The sequence below is a fragment of the Phascolarctos cinereus genome, unplaced genomic scaffold (assembly GCF_003287225.1).
Source record: "Phascolarctos cinereus isolate Bilbo 61053 unplaced genomic scaffold, phaCin_HiC Scaffold_5;HRSCAF=322, whole genome shotgun sequence".
NCBI lineage: Eukaryota > Metazoa > Chordata > Mammalia > Diprotodontia > Phascolarctidae > Phascolarctos > Phascolarctos cinereus.
The window spans coordinates 434982590-434997806 of record NW_027555958.1 but is presented as its reverse complement, the minus strand read 5'-3'; the positions used below and the strand labels follow the sequence as shown (position 1 = coordinate 434997806).

At 40.5% G+C, this 15217-nt stretch overlaps 1 protein-coding gene across 1 annotated transcript in view; it reads right to left on the bottom strand.

Moving 5' to 3' along the window:
* The window catches only part of RPF1 (ribosome production factor 1 homolog), a 32247-nt gene extending 31307 nt beyond the window's left edge, over positions 1 to 940 (bottom strand). The window contains exon 1 of the mRNA XM_020988699.1: positions 656 to 940. Coding sequence (XP_020844358.1) covers positions 656 to 889 — 234 coding nt within the window. The 5' untranslated portion in view covers positions 890 to 940. The remainder of the gene's footprint in view (positions 1 to 655) is intronic.
* Positions 941 to 15217: the final 14277 nt, after the last annotated feature.

Here is a 15217-nt window from a genome sequence, read left to right as displayed (position 1 = left end):
TGTCTCAGTTTCCTCAACCATAAAATGGGGATAACAATAAGCACCTGCCTTGCCAGGGTTGTTGTGAGAATCAGACGAGATAATATTTGTAAACGCTCAGCCCAGTGCCTGGCAAACGGTAGGTGCTGTATAAAATCTTGGCTAGTATTATTATTATTTTTATCCAGGACGGTGAAGGGCCTTGAGGCCATGGAACATCAGGGCTGTACAAGCTAAGGGTGCTGAGCCTGCTTAGAGGAAGGGGAGGGAGGTCACGACAGCTGGCCTCAAGCATTTGAAGAGCCGAGCCTTGTGTCTGGGCACGTGGAGCAGACTTGGCGAAACTCCCGACAGTGCGGCCGCTCCCAGAGGCAGGGGCTGCCCCGGAGGCCTGGTGGGGGTCAGGCGAAACGTGACCAGGAGAGTCCCTGCTGCCTGGCTCGGCCGGAGGATGTGCCCGGCGCCGGCCACCGCCCCGCACGGGGCCACGAGCGGGCGAGGCTGCTGCCCAGCCCCCGGGAAGGGCTTCGGTTTGGAGCGTGGTGGGAGCGTGGTGGGGCCCTGGTGGGCACAGAGGCCGACTCCTTCGTCTTAAAGAGGAGGAGACCGAGGTCCAGAGTGGTTCTCCCAGAGTCATCCTGCGCCCCCCCCAGCACCGCCCCCCGGCCTCGGGCACCTTTCGCTGCTGCTGCTTCCAGCGCACGAACATGAAGTGGCGCCGCTGCTTGTTCTTGATCTCCGAGATGCTGAAGCCCGGCGGGAAGGCCGCGGGCCGCGGCTGGGGCTGCGCCGGGGCCCCACTCTCCGTCGCCTCATCCTCGGGAGCCTCCCCAGGGGCCTCGGCCGGAACTCTCCGCTTCGCGCCCCGCCGGTCGTCACCTCCGCTGCCGGCTTCCCTGCTGCGCGCCATGCTTAGGCCTCCGGCCTGGGGGGTCCGACCGCGTGCGCTTCCGCTTCCGGCTCCAGCTGGCGTGCACTTCCGGGTCACCGACCTAGGTGCTGGGGCTTGGAAAAGAGAAGGGGGAGGAGGAGCAGGGTGGGGGAGGGGAAGGAAAGGGAGGGGAAAGGAGGCGGGGAAAGGAGGGGGAAAGGGGAGGGGAAAGGGGGAGGGGAGAAAGAAGGGGGAGGGGAGAAAGAAGAGGGAGGAGAGATTGAGTGGAGGGAGAGAAGAGAGGAAGAAAAGGGGGGAGAAGTGGAAAGAAGACGAAAGAGGAGAGAAATGAATAGTGAAGGGGAAGAGAGAGAGAGCTAGAAGGAGGGAGAGGGAGGAAGAGGGGAAGGTAGAGAGAGAGGGCTGAGGGAAGGGGAAGAAGGAGGAGGCAGAGAAGAGGGGTGGGAGGGGGAAAAGAGAGAATGGAAGATGGGAAATTAGGGAGAAGGACGAGAAGAATGGAGGGGGGCGGGAGGGAGGAGAGGGGAAAGGGAGAGGAGAATGGGGAGAAGAGAAGGGAGGGGGAGGATTCAGAGTGGGGAGGAAAGGGGAGGGGGAGGGGACAGAGGAGAGAAGGGAGGGAGGGCGAGAAAGGAGGGAAAGAGGGTTCGGGATAGGGAAGAGGAAGGAGTGAGGGAGAAAGGGAAGAGAAGGAGAAGGAAAGAGGGGAGAGGCAGAGGCAGAGAGAGGAGAGGGGCATGTTCTGAGTTTGGGATTCTGCCTCTGCTGTTTTGGGCAAGTCACAGCCTCCCTGCGGTCTTAAGTTTCCTCATTTATAGTAAAAGGAGTGATGGTCTAAATTCTAGCCTCCAGATTCTAGATATCCCGAAGGTTCACTTTCAACTCTAAATCTATGGTCCTGAGATCTCAGGCCATCTAGTCCAAAGTATATCCCAAAATCAAAAAAATTTTTTTTTAAAAATCAATAGCCGTTTATGGTAGGCACTGAGGATTCAAAGACAAAACGGAATTGTCTCTATCTTCTAAGTCTTTCTAATATAGCTTCAACCTCTGTGACACATTCCATAGTCCAACCAAAATCTTCTACTTGCCATTTCCCAAATATGGCATTCTTCTAAATTAGACTATAAACACCTTAAAGTTAGGGAATGTGTCTTTGTCTTCCAGATCTCTGACCATTCCTAACCAGTTAGTACCCTCTTTATGTTAATTTGGGTGTTAGTTGAATGAATGAATGAATTTCTAAAAGCTTTCTGCTGACGAAGCTAGAGATCATTGAACTTACTCCTCAATTGGAGGTCCTTTCTAGCCATTTGAATCATTTTCATTTTTTTCTGCTAATTGCATTTTCTCTTACATTTCCAGCACTCAAGGTATATCCTAGAAATCCCCCCCCCCAAAAAAAAGAATCTTTGAGACAGCATTAACTATATATCTTTGGGTTTAGATTCAGGAAAGACCAGGGTGGGAAAGTCAGGTGACTTCATTTCCCTGAACTCAATTTCCTCACCTGCCAATTAAAGCTCTTATAAACGTAAAGCTGGAAGTGACCTTAGAGGTCATTTAGTACTCTCAAACAGAAATGAGGACTCACTAATCTGTACATAGGAATCCCTGCAGGCAACATATTGACTTAGATTTCAAATGTAGTGTTAACTGTGTTTTATTGTATTTTTATTTATTTTGTTAAATATTTCCCAATTAGATTTTAATCTGGTTCTGGCTGCTCTAGAGAGTGTAGAGTAGCCCTCTGCAGTATGTTTGACACCTCTGATTAGTATAACCCTTTCATTTTATAGAAAACACTGAGGCTGAAAGGTGAAGTCACTTACCCGTGATCACACAGGTACTAAGTGCTACAGTACGGATTCAAACCCAAGTCCCCTAACACTAGATTTCAGTGCTCTTTCTATTGTACCATACAGATTCCAAGATAATGTCTGTAGGTCTCATGGGCTCCTCACTTTTTGTTTCATGAATCTCCACCCTTTAGCAGCCTGATGAGGTCTGTGGACCCCTTCTCAAAATTATGTTGTTAAATGCATAAAATGAAATACAGAGGATCCCAAAGGAAATCTATTATATCCAAATACATTCTATAGACAGGAAGACTTCCCCCTCATGATGATTCAGCCCTGGGTCTAATAAGTACACTAATTTCAGAATAGTAATGAGTGTAAATGATGTTCTGAGATATCTGCAACACCTATAAGATGACACAAAAATATATGTGATTTTTATTGGTGACAAAGATTAAAATACTGCTAATACAGCTGGTATGTTGCCTATATCCATAATTGAAGGAAATGCTAACTTTCAGTTAGAAGTTAGTGAAAATAAAGATGTGACTTTTTGCCATCCAAGAGACTGACTCCCAGAAATCTATCCACAGACTCCAGATTAAGAGCCCCTGCCATAGAACATGCCTTGTAGGGTTGTTGTGGAGTCCAAACACTAGCTACTCTTACAGTCTCTGCCTGTTTACTTTACCTGACCTTTTGGGGGCTCTGGAAGCCATCAAATAAGTTCCACAGTGTTAGTACAAACAAGTTTCTGACCTAGATCTGCTTCAGAAAATTTGATCCATTAGTGCCTGGAGTGTGTTCCTAACTGCCACAGAATAATTCTAAAGACACAGGATGAATCCTTTTCACGGGAATCAGGGTTAAGCAATTTTTATGTTGGCAGGTTTACTGATTCACAAGCAACATAATGATAAATGTAGCTTTTGTCTAACTCTTTAAAATGTCAGGAAGCAGCAGAAGATTGAATTGCGCCATATAGTTTATTGACTACAATTACAAGAGTTAGCCCAATTGATCTATGATGTGTTCCCTGGAGGTATATTTCCTGAGCTTCTGTTAGTAGCAATAGTGGAAAGGGCTGCGCTTACAATTGGGAGACCTGGATTTGAGTCCTGCTTCTGGTAACCTGACCCTAGAAAAGTCACTTAACCTCTCTGAGGAAACCTGTTTCCTCATTTGTGAAATTCTGATAATAATACTATCAGCCTCAGTTTGTTGTTGTTGTTGTTTTTTTAATGTGTGAGTAAAGCACTTTGTAATCTCAAAGTGTTATGTAAATGTTAGTTATTGTCATTATTATGTATGTAAGTTATCACTATTATTATTATTACCTGGAATTCCTGTATGTTAGGGGTCCAAAGACCTGGAGTCTGCAGATCTCAGAGAGGTCAGTGAGTAGATTTTAGAGGGTCTATGAATTTTTAAAAATATTTTGATAACTATTTTAATATAATTGACTTCCTTTGAAATCCTATGTGTTTTATGTTCTGCATTTAAAAAATTATTCTGAGAAGGGGTCCATAGGTTTCAGCAGACTGCCAAAGGAGTCCATGACCCCCCAAAAGTTTTAAAGAACCCTTTTCTCTAAGGAATTCTTGAGGGCTGTCATTTTATTTTCAAAACCTTGAAGAAGGCTTTTTGGCTTAGGATATGAGAACAGTTTAATTTAGTAGATCAAAGGATTACAGGATCTTAGTTTTTAAAAGGGAATTTAGGAATCATCTAGTCTAACACCCAGATGAGGAAACCAAGGCTGAATGAGAAATTCAAAGCCATACAACTAGTTAGGGACAGAGTCAGGATTTAAACCTAGATCTTCTCATGCTGAATCTAATATTCTTTCTGATGGGGTGTATGGGGAGCTCAAGGAAAACTAACATGTCTGATGTTAGGGTTTGCTGAGCCCTTGTAAGGGCTGCTCATCCACCTTTGGTGTCTACCTGGCACTCAACTCTCATTTGTGGCTTCAAGAAGCTCTAGCATGTTCAGTAGCCACACCCCAGTAAACTGTCTCAGCAGATGGGCTAAATCAGGTTAAAGGTAACTCACATGCTTCAATCCTTTTGGTGAGTTAGGGAGGTGTCTACCCCAAGTATGTGAAGATTTTCCCTGGCAGAATGGGTGAATGAGAACAATTTGTTTCATTGGCCATGAAGGTGACTGAAGCAGGCATTGTGGAAAGCTTAGACTTTGGTCAGACATAGAAAACACCAAAGTCATCTGCTGCACCCTGGACCATCACTGGTCATCTTGATTTTTGTCTTACCACTGGACTTCAGAGACTCTGGAAGAGAGAGTGAGGCTGACGACTTTGTGCAACTCTGCCGTAATTGAATCCAATTCACATATGAGTCAAGATGTCATCCATGATGTCATTCCTATTAAAAAATGAAGGACACAACAACTCTGCTACACAGTAAGTTTGGTTTCTTAGATCTTTCTTAGGAAATAACTTTTTAAAAAAAGCTCTCCTCAGATATTCAAGTGCCAATAACAACCTCAGAAAGAGAATGAAGATAAGAATTTATATCAATTTTAATTGTTAGGAAGTTTTTCATTCCATCAACTCTAATGTTGCTTCTTTTCAATTTCTATTCATTGCTCGAAATTCTGACTTTTAGAGCTAAGCAAGGTAAATCTAAACTCTTTTCTGTGTGGCTGACCTTTCACATGCTGAAGATGGCTCTCATGCTAGCCCTCTCCATTCCTAAGGCTTCTCTTTTCCAGGTTAAACGTCACCTAAACATTCCTTCAACCAATCCTCATATGTCATGATGGCATGACCTCACGGCCCTTTACTATCCTGGTTACCTTTTTTAAATGTTCTCAGCTTATGAATGTTCTCCCTAAAATGTGGTACCCCCAAATAAACCTATTACTGCAGCTATGGGCTGACTTGGGCAGTGTACAGCAGGACAATTACTTTCCCAGTCTTGGAAACTACCAATGTCTCTTAAGGATACCTAAAATCACACTAGCTTTGGGGGCTGCCATACTGAATTGTTGACTTAGCTTGAATTTAGATGAAATGGTGCTTATTCATATGGATCCCATCTTCATAGAATCCTAGATTTCAAGGTGGAAGGGGCCTTAGAAGTCTAGACAAGGCTTTATTTTATAAACAATTGCCATAGGTCTCCTTAGCCGATTTCATTGCTATCATCAATAAAAGCCAGACCACTTCATTGGATTTTCCTTGAGGGAAACAGTATCCTTCCCACTAATTGGGGGGGAAATTATATTTGTAGTGGCAGATGGAAGACAGGTGATCTTCAAGGTCCTTTGTCCTGGCAAAGGGGTCTTTGGAAAGACAGAAAACTACTGTCCTATACTAAAGTTGATCTCAGGTGCTCATGGTTGTTAAGCCAATGCATTGTGATCAGAAAGACAACAAAAACAATTGATGTCTCATGTTTCCCTGATGGGTCTTCTATATGGCATTCTGACTTGCAGCAACTAAGTGAAGTCACTTTGCAAATCAGCCAGTTGTGTAATGTGCTAATTTTCTTGTTCTGAGGGAAGGGTAAGGGAATGATATCTCTCCAGGTATTTAAAGAGCTGTCACATGGGGGGAAAAGGGATTTGATTTGTTCTTTATGGCCTAGAAGGTAGAATTGGGGTTAATGGATGGAAGTTGTAAAAAGATAATTTGAAGCTTGACATAAGTAAAAATGTCATAAAGATTAGGGCAATCTATAGTTTAAAAAGAAGCAGTATAGGCTGCTTCAGGAAGTGTGGGGCATGTCATTGAGAGGAATCTTGTTCAGTGTATGGATTGGACTATATGATTACTGAGGTACCCTTGAGCTCTGAATTTTGGGATATAGAGTGGCCAAGCTCATATGAGTAGTATAATAGGGATTTGAGAAGTATTTAGCATGGGATTTGTAGTTCATAGGGACAAATAAGCTCTTATGGCCCTAAAAGTGATTTGGATGATCATGGTCTTTGAATCATCCCTGGGGTTTTTAAAGAAACATCTTTGAGAGAGCCGTTTGAGAGGAAAGAATACAGAAATGGAACCCAACCCCACCTGTGACCTAACTGGAAAAAACCAAACTGGAAAGTATCAACAGGGACAACAGCCACAAAAAACAAAAGCAAAAACTGAATAAGGGCAGCCCTAAAGTAAGAAGGGATTGAAGTGGGCCACTGAGCTTCTGCAGACATCTTGGAACTGAGAACCCCAACTGAAGCTACTGGTTATATTGTGCTGTACTCAGAAGACCGAGAGAAGCTCCGAAAAAGGGTCTGTTCTTTCCCCAACTTCACCACTCCCCATCCCTGTCCAGTTTTTCCAATATCCTGATTTTGCTTCAAATGGAGAAAGGCCAAGAGTGAGATAGAGATATAAAAATTTTAAATTAGGGCAGAGAACCAGTCCTTTGCCTGAATGTTGAGTTTTCTAACTGGGGGAGCTCTGAGCTATTATAATTGTCCTAATAATTTTTTATCTGATATAAATTCCATACCACAGCAGAGGAAGAGACCATGTGAACTCAGGGCTATCATATTGCTCACAGGCTAAAAGTCAGGTTGATAATTATAAGAGGTGATCACTGATTAAATCTCCAAAAAGAAAAGATGTAGGGTGGAGAGGGCAGTGGCCAAAGAAAAGATCGTACCTTAAACCACCCACCAGGGAAGAAATAGCCAAAGCCTGGGAAAGATTCCATTCTGTCCTATCCAGAAGTATTGAGGGAGCAGAAAGGATCCAGCATTGGCTAGCCAACTCTGCTCTCTACAGGGACACCCAATGGTGTTACAGTAGTAAGGAGTAGTGCTGCCATTTGAACCTAATCCACTGTCTTTAAATCCAGCACAATTTCCCTCATTCCCTGGTGCTTTCCTATTATGCTACCTCATTAAACCAATATAAGACTTTTCATTTATACCTATTAAAACTCAACTTATTAAATGAATTCTCGAAGAAAACACCTCAGAACCAGCTGGATTTAAAACAAGTGAATTTTTTCAATCATTAAAAGAAAATTAGTTCCAAAATTATGTAAGTGGTTTGCAAAAAAAAAAAACAGGATGGATCTTACCAAATTCCTTTTGAGATACAAATATGGTCTTGATAATTACAATCAGGGAGAGACAAAACTGAAAGAAAATAATTGCCCAATATCCTTAGTTTTCTCATAGGTAAAAATAGTGGTGATAGGACTTACATTACCTACCCATGAAGTTCAGTGCAATTCAATGAACTTATTAAATGTTTGCTGTATGCAAGGCATGATATCATTCACTGGGAACACCCCTACACTTCTTTACTTCAGAGGATCTTTTACTACTTTGGTTTGTGTACTTCTTCCAACAATATAGATCTTCATTAGTCCATAGCTATTGTCCAAGGAGTAGACTGCATCTGTTTTCTGAGGATTAGTCTAACCAAGTATGGAGATGTTCATGATCAGTAGACTGTCCACTTGAAGATGGTTATAATTGAATATTATTGTGCTATAAGAAATGACAAGAAATGACTTCAGAAATACCAGGAAAGACATGAACTGATGCGTAGTGAAGTGAATAGAACCAGGAGAATGTTGTATACAGCAACAGCAATATTGTTCGATGAAGAACTGTGAATGACTTAACTATTCTCACTAATAAAATGATCTAAGACAATCCCAAAGGATTAATGATGAAGCATATTATCTTCCTCCAGAGAAAGAACTGGTATTGTTTGAATACAGGCTGAAGCATGCTATTTTTCACTTTCTTTCATTTTTTAAAATTCGTCTTCTTATACAAAATGATTAATATAGAAATGTTTTAATTGCACATGTATAACCTATATCTGATTGCTTACCATCTCAGGGTGGAGGGAGGGGAGGGAGAAAGAGAGAGATAGAATTTGGAACTCAAAACTTTAAATAAAAATGTTTAAAAATTAAAGAAGAAAAGAAAAAAAAAACACTTGACTATGAGCAGTAGTTGACCTCTAGGGACCCAGCCTTCCAATAAGAATTGGAGAAGTAGCCCTAGAGGAGCTGCTACACATTTAAATAATGAATTAATTTACAAAAATTTGATTTATGGTCAGTTGATTTTTTAGAGTAAAAGCATTTTTGTACCTAAAGAATGATTTTCTGATCAAATGAACAAGTATGAGGAGTCCCAAAAGTCTTAGTGCAGGTTTAAGCTATTAAAGCTTAAAAGCTATTAACTATAGCTATTGTTAAGCAATTAAAGCTTAAGCATGTACCAAGACTTTGGGGATACCCTATATTTACTAAGCACTTACTGTACCCAAGGCTCTAGACTAGTCACTCTATGAGATATAAACAAAGAAACAAACAAAAGGCCCCGAAAGCCACAGCCTCTCCCCCTAAGAGCTTATAATCTAATTGGGGAGGCAAGGCATAAATATGTGAAAACTTCTCTAATGTAATTTCTAGTTGTGCCTAATACAAGTTCTAGTTCAAACCAAATGAGACTCATCATGCCTGAAGCATGTGGATCCAGAGTCCTAGTAAGAGCAAATTAATATTGTATTTTCTTCCCATCAGTTATCAACAAAGGAAAACTTAGGAAGAATCTCGGTCCCCTATTACCTTAAGCTAGCTAAAAGCCCTCCTTATAGTGTATCGACTTTACTGTTGCCTGTGGTCAGCTTCTCCAGCAGGTAGATTTAGGAATTAAGTGGACCCAATGGACTTCTGTATTTGCCTTCACTGCCAGAATGCTCACAAATAAATTCAGGCCTCAACTACAAATAACCAGCAGTGTCTTCATATCTCTTCTTCTCAGAGACCTTATTGTTCAAGGCTTACCTCAAATGTCACTGACTCTATGAAACTTTTCCTGATCCAGTTGCTCAAGTCACTTAACTTTGCATTTGTCTCAGTTTCCTCAACTGTAAAATGGGGATAATAATAGCATCTACTTCCCAAGAGTAGTTGTGGGGAAGCTCAAAGGAGATAAGATTTGTAAAATACTTAGCAGAGTACTTGGCACATAAGTAGGCTACTTAATGTATACTCCCAGTTGTTCCTACTTTCTCCTTGAATTGCTTTGAATTCCCAGTAGAATGGGAAGCTCATTGAGAACTGAGACTGTTCAGGTTTTTTTCTCTTATATTTCCAGTGCCAAGCACAGAATATTGCAGAGTTATGGTTTAATAAATGTTTACTGAATCAAATAGAATTGAATATTTATTTGTCCCTTTGAACTGGTTTTTGGTGATTTTTTATTTTACATTTTCCTGTTTTATAGATCTATTAATTTTATGAATAATCTCAGAATCTTTTTGGAAGCAAGTGAGACATAAACCCTAGTTTTAATAAGGCATCACACTTTTTAAAAATTTATTTTATTTTTAATTTATAGAATAAAACAATCATTTCCATAATATAGTATAAAAAAAGATGATTGCACATGAAACTGCAAATCTATTATGTACAACTTCCTCTTCCTTTTAAATATATAATAAAGTTATCATGTAAATTTATTTTTCTTCTTTTTCTCCTCTCCTCTACCCTAGGTATAGCTACCATTAGATACAAATAGGTACATATCTGTAAGAATCATTCTATACGTATTTCTATTTATCAGTTCTTTCTCTGGATACAAACAGCATCTTCCTTCATAGATCTTTTGTAGTTATTTTGGGTATTTAAGCATCATGCTCTTCGCCTGTGACTAGTCACATATACTATAATGTCCAGGGACTTGACCACACTTGTTGGTAGAAGAATAAACTATCAACCTTTGATTGATGCATAGTTTTTGCCCCTGTGTTGACGCTAATACCTCTAGGTAGAAATTTAATACATTAGAGGCATTAGTCATGACACTGTAGTGACTTTGCACACTCAGAAATGGTTCTAGATTCAATGTACATATGATTCCCAACACTTTAAATCTACTTTTTGTTGCTTTATTATTAAAAAAAAATTAATCCTTTTTACATCCTTGAATGGGTACAATGCTCGCTAATTGTTGACTCCTGAATCATAGCATCCAGGCTTATAAAGAATCTTCTAAGATTTGGCAGCCCAGCAAAGCCTTTTAAGCATCAAGAATTGCTGTGGGAAATACATAAGAAATTGTTCCAAGTCATCTCTGGCTCTCGATTGTTGTGAAGTCAACATTAGTTTGGCTTGTTTTGTTGTGGTGGCAAGAGCTATACTAGCAGGTCAAGGAAAATTATCACTGAAGCTGCCTTTGCTAAATTCTAATGAAAAGAATGTTCACCATGAAAACAGAGATGAGACCCATTTATCCTGCATGACAACCAAGCAGCATTCTATAGAGTTTCTATGATGTTCAGTTCAATAAGCATTTATTAAGTGCTTACTATATTCCATATGTGTAGTAAGTACTGGGAATATGAACATCAAACGGAACAGTCTCTGCCCTCAAGGAACTTACATTCTAGGTTACTTGTTAATAAGTTGCTTTATAATTGTCCTCAAATCACTTCAGGTGTAGATATCTTATCTCTCCCACCAAACTATAAACTGTGCAAGGGTTTGGTCTCACCTCTTTATTTTGTACATATTTTATATGTTTTGTATATTTTGCATGCGTATTTTGTACATTCATCTTATGTACAAAATTCCTCATTTTACAGATGAGGAATTGAGGCCCAGAGAGAAGTGATTTAGCCAAGGTCACACTGTGAATAAGTAGCTGGGCCTGAATTCCAACATAAAGTCCTCAAATTTCTTCTCCCTGGAAATGCAATGTTCTTTACTTTGCCTCCCTCCTAGACTGATTGTCTAGCACAGTGAACTACATACAATGTAGGCTTACTGACTTCTGAGTAACTTACTGACTATATAGTCATTAAAAACATTTAATCAGAAAGAAATACATTTCAATAAATTTATGAGAATGAAATTCAAATCAACCATCAAAGCTGGCAGGGCATTAATTATTTAGCTGGAATGGAGGAGACTCAATAAAAACTGATCAAAATACTAAATGCAGAACTTGTTTGAAGAAGCCAGTTAACAAAATTCCAAATCATAGAATCTTACCGTGTTGGAGCTTCGAGAACACCTAGTCCAATCTCCTTATTTGGAAGATGGAAAAATTGAGGGCCAGAGGAAAGGAAGTGATTTACCCAAGGTCACAAAGGTCAAAGTCAAAGAATCCAACCCCCTTCACACCTGACCCCTTGAAAAAAGAATGAGAGTGAAGGCAGTCATTGTATGGTAGAGTTGGAGCTCCGCATAGAGCATATACTCTCTTTCTTTCTTTCTTTCTTTCTTTCTTTCTTTCTTTCTTTCTTTCTTTCTTTCTTTCTTTCTTTCTTTCTTTCTTTCTTTCTTTCTTTCTTTCTCTCTTTCTTTCTTTCTCTCTCTCTCTCTCTCTTTCTTCCTTCCTTTCTTTCTTTCTTTCTTTCTTTCTTTCTTTCTTTCTTTCTTTCTTTCTTTCTTTCTTTCTGAGGCATTTGGAGTTAAGTGACTTGCCCAGAGTCACACAGCTAGTGAGTGTTATGCATCTGAGTCTGAATTTGAATTCAGGTCCTCCTGACTCCAGGGCCAGTGCTCTATCCACTGGATCATATACTCTCCATAAAGAGTTCATTCAGATGGTCCACTCTGGTTTGTTTTCAGCTATTAAACATCATTAGTGTTGTCTTGGTCTTGGCATCTTAGTCACTGTCAAGACTTGGTAAATTTGTGTAATGACCTGTAGAAGAAAGAGATCTCTGTCGGTTCTTCACTCTATGGGACCTCATGATCTGAATCTAGAGACTGAAAAGTAAGAAAAATTCAAGTGTTTCTAATTTCAAAACCTTTGGAATGCTCTAAATGTATAATCATCTGTTTTTCTTCTAACACCCTACTTCTACTACACTAAAAAAGATACAAGGAAGGAATTAACACCATTTTTCAGGGAGGGAAATAGAAACCTAGAAAGATTAAGTATATTTATTGATAGAAAAGAGTCAATGGCAGCTCTGGGATTAAAATCCAAGGTGCCTAAACCCTAGGCCAGTATTCTTCCACCCCAAGAGATTTCAAACTCTTTAAAAAAAAGTATCTTTTAGGCTAATTATTCATCTGAGTGCCCCAAAAGAGCTGCAGAGTTGTGGGCTGGCTCTATCTGCATTTGAAAAGGCCAGAATGCAGTTAGGTAAGTGGTAGAAGCAATTACTTTGCCTTCTGGGCTTAGCTCTTTTCTCTGCCTGATTCTGTACCCAGTTATCTTGGTGAGAGAAGGGAAAAGGCTTAGTTTGAAAACTGAGGAGCTCAGAACGCCAAGTTGTTGGTGTTTGTGCAAATAACAATTGCCAGGTTTGTAGCTGAGCCTTCAGAGATGAAAATTTGGGAGGTCTATAGATTGATCATTATAAACTGAGATGAGATCGCTGATTAAGGGACCCAAACCCCTCACTAGGAAAAGGATTCCAAATAAAATGCTAAGCTTGCCGGCATTAGCTAGCAGAGATTACCCTGCTCTTTGTTCTGAGGAACTCTGCCCCCAGGAATGAGAATCTAGGGTTGGGAACATGAGAGGCCTCAGTAAAAGATAAGACCAGGGGAGCTTTTTGCTGGTCCTACCTAGAACAAGGATGTTCTGCCTTTTCTGAAAGAGCTGCACAAAGCTCATGAATTTGAAGCTGAAAGAGCATGGTAGCACCCACTCTCCTTTGAAGAAATAGTCCAGGATTTCAGCTTGACACTATGTATCCAGCAGAGACTCTGTGTTCAGCTGCTCAGAGCCTGGCAGAGTAGAATTCGGAAAAGCACAGCAACTGTGAGTCCAGCAGAGGAACATCTGGTGGAATAGTGTCTAGCAGAAGATTGTCTAACATCTAGCTAAGTAGAGTATAGTGGTGACTGAGACCAGCAGGGAACAGGCCTGGCATGAGCAGTGAGATGACATCTTTAGAAGACATTAGTGACCCAAGAAGACATCAGCAGGCTTGCAGTCAGTCACTAGATGACAAAAGCAGTCCTAAAAGACATCCGAGGCCCCACAGCATCAGCAATGTGAGTAGCCTCTCCCCCGTGTGGCCTGTTTACATATGCTCCATGAAGTGTATCTTCTCTTACCACTGATGTTGTTTGTATTCATGGGAGAATGCACCTTAGGTCTGAGGAGGAGATGCTGTGTTGCTACTTGCCATTTCAATAAATGCCTTTTCTTTCAACTAATTATGTCCTCTGGCATATTACTAAAAGTAAACACATGAAAGAGAGCTGATGAGTTATGAGTTTAGGGGCTGTGGGCCCTGGGGAAGCCACCTTGCTATTTGGGAAGGTGGCCACATGCTATAGTAAATTAACTCTGGTTACTAAATACACATTACTTAAATGTACAATGCAAGTTCCCAAACAAAGCTCTTGAGGACACATGCTATTAGATACAGGTGGTGGAGAGAGCTTGGAGTCAGGAAGCTAGGTCTGAATCCTGATTCCCAAATCTACACTAGTTGCGTGACCTTCGTTGTTGTTGTTGTGCTGATTAGTCACGTCTGACTCTTTGTGAGCCCATTTGGGGTTTTCTTGGCAAAGATATTGGCTTGGTTCGCCATTTCCTTCAACAGCTAGTCAAGTCATTAACTCTCTCTGACTCTTAGTTTGTTTATCTGTCAAATGAATATAAAACATTTGTGCTACCTATGCTACAGGGTTTTCGTGAAGAAAGAACTTTTTAAGCTATAAGTCACTTTATAAATATGAATGATTATTTTTTGAAAGAAGTAATTACCTAAAGCTCAAATCAGAGATGCCTTGGGAAGAAATGGGTTTCTCCTTACCAAAAGTGTTGAAGGAGAGGCTGGATGACTATTTGTCATGGATGCTGTCAAAGGGATTCCCATTCAGATAGTAGTGAGACTAGTTGACCTCTGAGGTCCCTTCCAATGCTGGAATTCTGGGTGGACACAAAAATATTATAAGTGAATAAGACGCAGATTTCACCAACAGCTATTTGTCTGACTAGTTTAAACTGTCACTTTTTGCAGTGGACTACTAATAGAATTTCAAACACAGCTGAAGGGCAAGAATAATTGACAACCAGAGTTTGGCCCAAAAAAACCACCACCAAAAGAAAAAATACAACTGAGGTTTTCCTTTGGGTTTTTTTTTCTTCCTGATTTCTGTCAAGGGGTTTGAATAATCGAAGGTGGAAAAGGGTTATTCATGTCTATGTGTGATAAGGGAATGAAGAGATTTATTCAGAGCAGCAGCTGGAAGACTGTTTTGGTGCTCATAGTCCAGTGAGATTTGGTTCCTAGAATTTTCTGCGCTAGGAGAAAGGGTAGACTCCAGATGTATTCTGCACTCGAGCCATTCAAAGGAATGATGGACAGTTGAGAAGAAAAAAACAGAATCAGTCATTTTAAGAGGTTTTTTTTTTTGGTTTGTTTTGTCTTTTGTGTAGATAAGGAATTATATCAGGGAAATGGAAACCAAAGGCACTTAAAATTTAGTGGGGTTAGATATCAGGTAAACAGTGATCACTGACATTAGGATGAAAACAGCCTAAGGTATAAATGTGCTGTTTTTGAAGTTATTCAAGATTTCCTTCTATGATCTCTTCAGGGAATGAATGAGGAGTGGGGGAAGGAGAT